This window comes from Triticum aestivum, chromosome 2A, assembly GCF_018294505.1.
Source record: "Triticum aestivum cultivar Chinese Spring chromosome 2A, IWGSC CS RefSeq v2.1, whole genome shotgun sequence".
Taxonomy (NCBI): Eukaryota; Viridiplantae; Streptophyta; class Magnoliopsida; order Poales; family Poaceae; genus Triticum; species Triticum aestivum.
In genome coordinates this window covers 56,200,641-56,208,923 of record NC_057797.1, presented here as the reverse complement: position 1 = coordinate 56,208,923, position 8,283 = coordinate 56,200,641, and the positions used below count along the sequence as shown (strand labels likewise).

Below are 8,283 nucleotides of genomic sequence, written 5' to 3'. Positions count from 1 at the left end.
TTCATATGCTGGACTGGGCGAGGGTTCCCGCTCAGTAACGCTGCTTGACGATCAATGATGCATTTTCGTCCTGTTCCGGCCCTTCCTCCTATGTAAAAAATGGTGTGTATTGTCTCTTTGGATATAGCAGCACAGTACAGGTAAACAAACGAATCACCCCTCAGAAAAAAGCAAGAAAGCCGAAGGCCACAACACAATGATCCACGGCAAATTACGATGGCACCAAGAAGAACCCCTTGGAACAACGCCGTTAAATTAAATAAATTAAATTAAACCAAGCCTGGCAGCGTCGTTTCACCGTAGCGACCACGTGCGCGCCATCGAGCCCCGGACCGCACGCAGGCAGCGGCCTCGGCGCAGCGGATAACGCCGGCCGCGCGCGCTCCGGTGGGCAAGTCAAAGACGCCACCCGCGTCGTCACGGAGCGAGGAGTTGGTGAGGCGAGCGAGGCGCGCGGGGCCCGCACACTGACGCCACCCGCGCCTAATCAGTCCAGCGAGCCGCGCCCACGCGTCCCCCGTGGCCCGCACACTGACGCCACCCGCGCCTAATCAGTCCAGCCAGCCGCGCCCACGCGTCCCCCGTGGCCCGCGCGTCAGCCGCACGCCGGCCCGTGCGCCGGGTCCAGGCCGCGCCCCGCCGCTTTGGCGCCTTCCCCTGCCCCCCAGGCCTCCCTCCCACTAGCCCTCCACCACCACCACCACCCGAAAGAGCTTCTCGAAGCTTCCCCGATTCGCCGCCGCTCCCCCCACCAAATCCCCGACGCCGCGAGCCGGAGCTGCTACAGGAGGAGGAGTCGCCGGCCTCCGGGCAGAAGCCGCGCGTGAGGCCAGGCCGTACCGGATTCGGTGCTGCGGCTCTGAGGCTCTCCCCCATCCATCCCCGGCGGGGGCCCGAGGGCCGACCACCTACCATGGCCGCGGCCCGCCGGCGCCACGCCGAGCCCCGCTCAGGACGACCGCGCCGACCGCACCCCGTATGCGCCCCCGCTCTGAGCTCGCTCGTCTCCCCCATCAACCCCCTTTCCCGTTGCTTGTTTCGGTTGGTTCTGCTGTTCCGGATCAGGATAGCTGTTTTTGTACCTACCGTGTCACTGTCAGTATATGCGATATGGTGGATGGATCATGGCTAGAGTAGTGAGCGAAGAACGGCCCCTGTTTCGTGATGGTTTTCCGGTGGCTGGATTCGTGTGCTTACTCCAGTGGCACAGGCACCGTGCAAGCTACTTCTGTGGCCCTCCGGAGAGATTGACCACCAGCCTGTAGGGTTTCAGATCGGCACTACTCCCTCCGTTCCGAATTACTTGTCTTGGATTTGTCTAGATACAGAGGTATCTAGCACTAAAATGAGTCTAGATACATCCGTATCTAGACAAATCCAAGACAAGTAATTTGGAACGGAGGGAGTAGTTCATAAATGTGCATATCCCTGTTCCAACATGCTAATGATTTGGATCGTGCTGTGTACCTCGCACTAAGGAAGCCACCTTCTTTTGCAGACCATACGGTTGTAGTAAATCCTCGGCAGCTACTGACTTGGGCTCTTGGAGAGAAGTAAGCACAACCATGTACTGTATTTCGTTACATGTACGCAATTACTGTTTTTGAGTTACTTCTCTGTCAGAGTTGCTTACCTTTTTTTTTCCATTGTTATGAATAGATTCTGGCAACGATCGATCTCGCGCAGCAAAGGGCTGGGCTCACCGCTTTGCTGTTAGGAAGGGGGGAGCAAAGTGATTTGCTGTCTCCTTGTGATTGTGGTCCGCTGAGTGATGGCAGATGCTAGCTCAAGGACTGACAACTCAACTGTTCTAGACAACGACGGCAAGATCTATAGGGTAATCATGCTTCTTACTTTTGGGTTTTAACTGTTTCCCCTTCTTTTCATCTAAAGAGGCTTTAAGTTGAACTCAACTATGTAATAAGCACCTATGTCTTTACCTGCACCATTTTTCTAGAGATGAAATAGATAATTGTTGTGCTCAACACCATGTTAGCATTTGAACTGTGAATCACGCTGTGTTTGGAATTAATTGTTATAGCTTAACAGCGGAGTTGATAATCTTAAGTTATAGAGCAGTGCTGTTCCCGCAAAAATATTATAGCACTGCTGTTTTTGGATTTGCTAATTACTAGGACTTGGATTCTGGAGCGACAAGAACTTGAAAAATATACTGCCGGGGGCATCATCATGTTTTATAACAGCAGTAATGAATTGTTAGTTAAAACCAACCATTTTTACCCTACGATTCACATGCTGTTTCGCTTGCTCATATGGATCAGCTGTGAAGCACCGATGTGCCCTTACCTATACACAGATACGAGTACGGGGACACGGCAATCTAGAAACAGCAATACGGCGAGTATATATGTAAATAATTAGTAAAATGACATGTAATAAAGACAAAACTTAATAGAATGCATGAGATGAGATCAAAATACTGCCCCATTGGTTGCCTCCATGCCTCTTTTCAAGTCCTGAATGATCATCAATGTCTTCAATCCTCATGGTGTATGCAAAATACTCCCTCTATAAAGAAATATAAGAGCGTTTGGATCACTACTTTAGTGATCTAAACGCTCTTATATTTCTTTACGGAGGGAGTACATCATATAATAGCATTAGGCTTTGTCGATCTAAGATAGATAAGCGTGAAAAGTTGAAACCAGTAAAGAAGTTGGCTTGCTTCCATGCCACTCTCCGCAGATGGCATCTCCTTAGCAGTAGCAGCAAAGCAGCAACATCAGCAAACAATAGCAACTTAGCAAGCAGCCAAGTACCAAGCACATACGCATACGCCAGCGGCAAGCACGCGCACACACATAAGCGCCTGCAAGCAGCCAGCCAGCCACTCTAGGCGGCAGCAGCAGCGGCGGAATCAATTATCTCGCACGAGGCGGCGGCGAGGCGAGTCGACAGGTCGGTGAGGTGATTCTAGGCGGCGGTGCCGAGCCACTCCAGTTGGTGGCAGCGGTGGTGGAATCAATTACCTCACTCGAGGCGGCGGCGAGGCAAGTCGACAGGTCGGTTGAGGCGACTCCAGGTGGCGGCAAGGCAAGTCGATAGGTTGGTGAGGCGACTCCAGGCAGCAGTGGGTCGATCCAAAGCTTCCTCGTGCGATCGAACAGAGAGCGAGAGAGAAAATGTTAGGGTTATTCGTGGTTCGTGGGCTTCTATTGGGCTCAGAGCTGCGCTTAATGTCCTCGCGTACCAAGCCGTGTCCATACAGAGCCGTATCCTGCGTATAGGCTGCGTGCAGGACACTGACACGGCAAATCTGGGTGGATTGGTGCTTCAGAGTGGATCAGCTGCCAACTATATGCCAAAGTTATCAACTAAAACTTGCAGTTTTTAGTCTGTTTTACTCAATACTTGTTAATTCTGTTCTGTTACTTGGAACCGGAGCATTCCAGTGTTCTGTTCTGGCTTTTCATAATTCATATGCATCCCATCTGTATACACATACATGATGCACACAATATAAAAGGAAGAGGAAAATAAATAAAATAAGGCAACAAAATGGACTAGGCCTGGCCTTTGTATTAACCTAGTGCATGCGGACCCATTGTAAGAGCAAGAAGCCCACCGGTCAAATCTCTGCAATGAAGTATGGGCCCATTCCCCCTACCTCCTCCTCGCTGTCGCTACCATGTGGGATAGTACCACCTCGCTGAGGAGACCAAGATGCGGTGCGGCTGATGCCTTTATAAGCAACTAGAGTAGCGTAGAGGGTGGTAGTGTTGGTTGTGTCGACTGATACTGGTACGACTGGAATGGAAATGTTTAACCTGAACTTTATATTTCAGCCTGAGCTGCTGGAATCTTGTCCGGTATGGAATGCCAGTTGTGCATACCATTTTGTGTTTGTTACAAAAAAGGGAATTAATAAGTTTATTTTTCCTTGTTCATTGATACTCTAAACATTCTCAAGTTGTCTACTGTCTGCAGTTAGAACAAGGACAAAGTGGTGGGGCAATCATGGCTTCTAATTCTTCGGATAGGTCTGACAGGTCCGACAAACCCTTGGACCAAAAGGTATTTTTTCTTTTCTTTTTTCTTGTATATTGTTGTGTTTCTTGCCTTTTTATGTTATTAATTTCTTGTCATATTTTCCATACAATAGACATTGCGTCGTCTTGCTCAAAATCGTGAGGCTGCAAGGAAAAGTCGATTGAGGAAGAAGGTAATTGCTATAAATCTTGCCCCTATTTTTCATTGCTCTCTTATGTTCAGAATTTTCTCTTTCTACTCAACCTAATTTAGTAATTTAACCTGATTCACGCTAGATCTGTAATTTGAGAGTATGCTTGTAAAGGAAAGGCAGCAGTTCTGCTTAAAGAATTAAGGAGTTCAGAGGTTCTGGGCAGAGTTGTTTGTAGTTGTCTTGAAACAGGAAAAGGAAAGGAAACTGCCCTACCCTCCCGTGAGTGACTGGGAGGCAAACCCTAGCGCCGCCGCCGGGGCTCCCCCTCCTCCCTCGCCACCACCAGAGGGCGTGGCCTGGTGAAGCCCCGTCGGCGCGGGCGGCTGGGGGTTCTCATCTCCTCGCGTGGAGGATTCGGCGCGGGCCGGGTCATCCAAGCCTAGATGCGGCGCTTCGCGTTGGGCGCGGCAGCACAGCGGCTTGCCATTGTGGGTTGGCGCCGGTGCCGGGGCGGCGGTGTGACGGGCGACGCGGAAGTAGTGCCTCTTGGGGCCTGAGACGGTGGCGGCAGTGGGATGCAGCGGCGCGGCCAGATCCGGCCTCAAGTGGTGTGGGCCATGGGCAGCACGGGTCGTGGGCTGCCACTCCTGCCGTGGCTATCTGCTGGTGGGGGTGGCGGCGCGACAATGGTGGCGACCTCTCCCTCCTCTGCTCGTTTGGCTGGGAGGGCGGCCGGTGGCGACCTTGTTGGCTGCTGTTGTGGACCAGCGTGTGGCGTTGACGGCAGGCCGGTAGTGGCAGGGGCGACCCGGGGAGGGAGGCAGGGGGCCTCCTGGCCGTGCCAACACCGAGATCTGGAGAAGCCAGATGGGTCGTGTAGGTGGCACTTGTCCCCGGTGGAGCGGCGGGTGGCTGCGGCAAGGCCGACGGCCGGTGACGACCCTCCCTTGCTTGGTGCTGGCCGGCTTCACCGGTCGTCGGTGTCCTTATGCCGTGGTGGCGGTCGAGGGGTGGTTTGGGTTCCCGGGGCGGCGGCCTTGGTGGTGGGAGTCGCGGTGCTCGTGGGTGAGGCTCGCGGCTTAGATGCGGGCTGGCGGCCATGGTCGTTTGGGCGGCGTGGCGGCCGGTGTTTTGGTGATCAGCGGTGTTTCGGAGGTGGAGCGTGAGTGCCGGAGGGTAATCCCTGTTTGGCTTTTGTCGGGCTGTCGGCAGCGTCGTTCATGGGCGTGGTCCTTCCTGAAGGCGCCGTCACGGCTACTCTCCTCCTTCGGATTGCTTCGGGTGAAAATCATGATCTTTGGATCGGGCCTTGGCGGCATTCTGGTGCCGTTCCCTGCCTGAAGGTGCCGTCTCGGAGGCCGCTGTTCGTCGGGTACAGCTTCGTCTCTTCGTGACACCTCGGCCATGGAGATCTCCGACGACCTCAAGCAGGGCTCTTATTGCACATTTGTCGTTGGCTTGGCATTGGTTGGGGTGGTGTGGCTGTCCGTTTGCCTGTTGTATCCAGCCTTGGGTGTGTGTTGTGTGTGTGGTTTCGAGTAGTACGTTGCTTTATATATAAAGTGGGGCGAGAGCCTTTTCGGTTGTGTTGAAACAGAGCTGTTTGTAGTTGTGTTGATGAACTCAACGGCATGTTTCTTTACTGTAGTTCTATATGCATAATGGCTCCATTTTATTTGTTTGGTCATAATTTTCTTCATGTGTTTCAGTATACAAGACTTGAATAAATTCTTAGTTATCTGTGCACAGAGGTAGTTGAATTAGATCAACTAACTGAATTCTCCATGCACAAGCCTTCGTGTAATACTAGTACTTCTCATTTCCACTGAATAGTGAATACTGGATTGTTCATTTGTTCGGAATCACTGATTATGTTTTCTGTTTGTTTGAAGTCATATGTGCAACAGCTAGAAAGCAGCAAGCTGAAGCTTGCACAACTAGAGCAGGAGCTCCAGAAAGCTCGTCAGCAGGTAAATCTTTATTGGCTGAATGTTGGCCGTGATATCTTGTTGCAGTAGAGTATGCTTTTGCTGTTATTAATGCTCGTGCTGGATATTTATTTGCAGGGAATCTTCATTTCTAGCTCCGGAGACCAGACCCATGCCATGAGTGGAAATGGTATTTTCTTCTCCAAATTTCTCTCTGCCATAAATTTTGGCAGCATCATCCTTTTGTTACATATAATGTTCGATTGTATTGTGTTATCAATCTATGTTAGAGGTTCATCTGAACAGTAAACTTATCTTTGCAGGGGCAATGACTTTCGACCTAGAATACACTAGATGGCTTGAGGACCAAAACAAGCAAATCAATGAGTTGAGGACTGCAGTTAATGCTCATGCAAGTGACAGTGACCTGCGCCTTATCGTAGATGGGATAATGGGGCATTATGATGAAATATTTAAGGTCAAAGGTGTAGCTGCCAAGGCTGATGTGTTCCATATACTGTCAGGCATGTGGAAGACGCCTGCCGAAAGGTGCTTCCTGTGGCTTGGGGGTTTCCGTCCATCCGAGCTCTTAAAGGTGAGTGAAGTATTAAATCTCAGAGTTTGTTGTTAGTTCAATTTCCCTTGCTGGTCCTGTAAGCTGATTGTTCAATGCGGTATGAAATTTCAGCTGCTGGTGAATCATCTGGAGCCGCTAACCGAGCAGCAGATGTTGGGATTGACCAACCTCCAGCAATCTTCCCAGCAGGCAGAGGATGCATTGTCACAAGGAATGGAAGCATTGCAGCAATCACTGGCGGAGACTTTGGCTGGATCTCTGGGTTCCTCCGCTGGCTCTTCAGGGAATGTTGCAAACTACATGGGTCAGATGGCCATGGCCATGGGCAAGCTTGGAACGCTCGAGAACTTTCTTCGCCAGGCAGGCCTCTTTCCTTTCATCTTGCAGTCTTGAACCTGTGATATTTCAGCATGGAATTAGCTGCTCACTTTCATCAGTTTGGTTCATTTGATAACGTTCTTTCGTTTGTATCTACCAGGCCGACAACCTGCGACAGCAGACCTTGCATCAGATGCAGCGGATCCTGACGATCCGTCAGGCCTCCCGCGCCCTTTTGGCTATACATGACTACTTCTCGCGTTTGCGCGCGCTGAGCTCTCTGTGGCTTGCTAGGCCCAGGGAATAACCAAGGATCATCGCGCGCTGGATTTCCCCCAAGCTGATGTGTACAACGCCGGGGGTGCTCTTCATATTGCTGCAGATAATTTGGGTATTCGAGCTTTTCTTCTTGTATAATTATGTGTAGCTGCTTTTTGGGTCCAGGGTTTGTACTCAGGTGGTATACAAGTAGGTGGGGGGAGCCTGTAAGTTACAATGGTTGTAGAACTGTGTTGGGAATAAAAACTAGGTAAGTCAGGACGAGTCCTAATTAAGTTGTGTCACAGATCTGTAGTGGCTGGAAAATTGGTGCTCCGTGTATTTTAGCTGTTGTCCCTGTGGTGGTTGAACATGGTGAATACATATGAACTTGTTCCATTTGGTTGCTCAATTCTGTGCTTGTAATGAAACGATTATACTGTATCCATACGCTACTTGTTGCAGTCTGGAGAGCGTCTGTAGACAAAGCAGTAGGTAAATTCCATAGTACTTTCTCTGTAAATATATTAAAACGTCTTATACTCACTTCTTCCGAAAATACTTGTTGAAAAAATGAATAAAAATGATGTATGTAGAATTAAAATACATCTAGAAACATCTATTTCTCCAACAAATATTTCTTGATGGAGGGAGTATTTGTTTGCGACAAGTATTTTTGGACAGAGGGAGTATTTGTTTGTGGAGGAAGTATGTAAGACGCATGCCAGGGATTATGTGCGTCTCACTCTTTTTTTTTTATCCTTCGAAAATACTCATAAAAATGAATGTATGTAGAATTAAATACGTCTAGATACATCTATTTTTCCGACAAGTATTTCTGGACGGAGGGAGTATTTGTTTGCGGAGGAAGTACGCAAGACGCATGCCAGTGATTATGTGCGTCTCACTCCTTTTTTCTTTTATCCTCTTAGAGATGTCAATTAGTTTCATCTTTTTTCTTTTGTGAAATGTATATTATATATTTTGATAAAAGATATTTCATTGAATTGATATATCGAGATGATACAACCACATCAAAAGAATGCAGGGTCTCTGCA

General features: G+C 49.6%; 1 protein-coding gene across 2 annotated transcripts; it reads left to right on the top strand.

The window, feature by feature from the left end:
• Positions 1 to 668: 668 nt before the first annotated feature.
• Positions 669 to 7,637, top strand: LOC123187416 (transcription factor TGA2.1). Of its 2 annotated transcripts, none has more exons than XM_044599280.1 (10): positions 669 to 976; positions 1,499 to 1,553; positions 1,660 to 1,837; positions 3,949 to 4,035; positions 4,124 to 4,183; positions 6,037 to 6,114; positions 6,211 to 6,262; positions 6,396 to 6,667; positions 6,761 to 7,009; positions 7,128 to 7,637. In XM_044599280.1, the coding sequence occupies exons 3-10, from the start codon at positions 1,772 to 1,774 to the stop codon at positions 7,272 to 7,274; spliced, it is 1,011 nt and encodes a 336-aa protein (XP_044455215.1). In that variant the 5' UTR covers positions 669 to 976; positions 1,499 to 1,553; positions 1,660 to 1,771; the 3' UTR covers positions 7,275 to 7,637. The 2 variants fall into 2 exon arrangements, with proteins under 2 accessions (XP_044455215.1, XP_044455216.1); XM_044599281.1 differs by having other exon boundaries at positions 1,499 to 1,567.
• Positions 7,638 to 8,283: the final 646 nt, after the last annotated feature.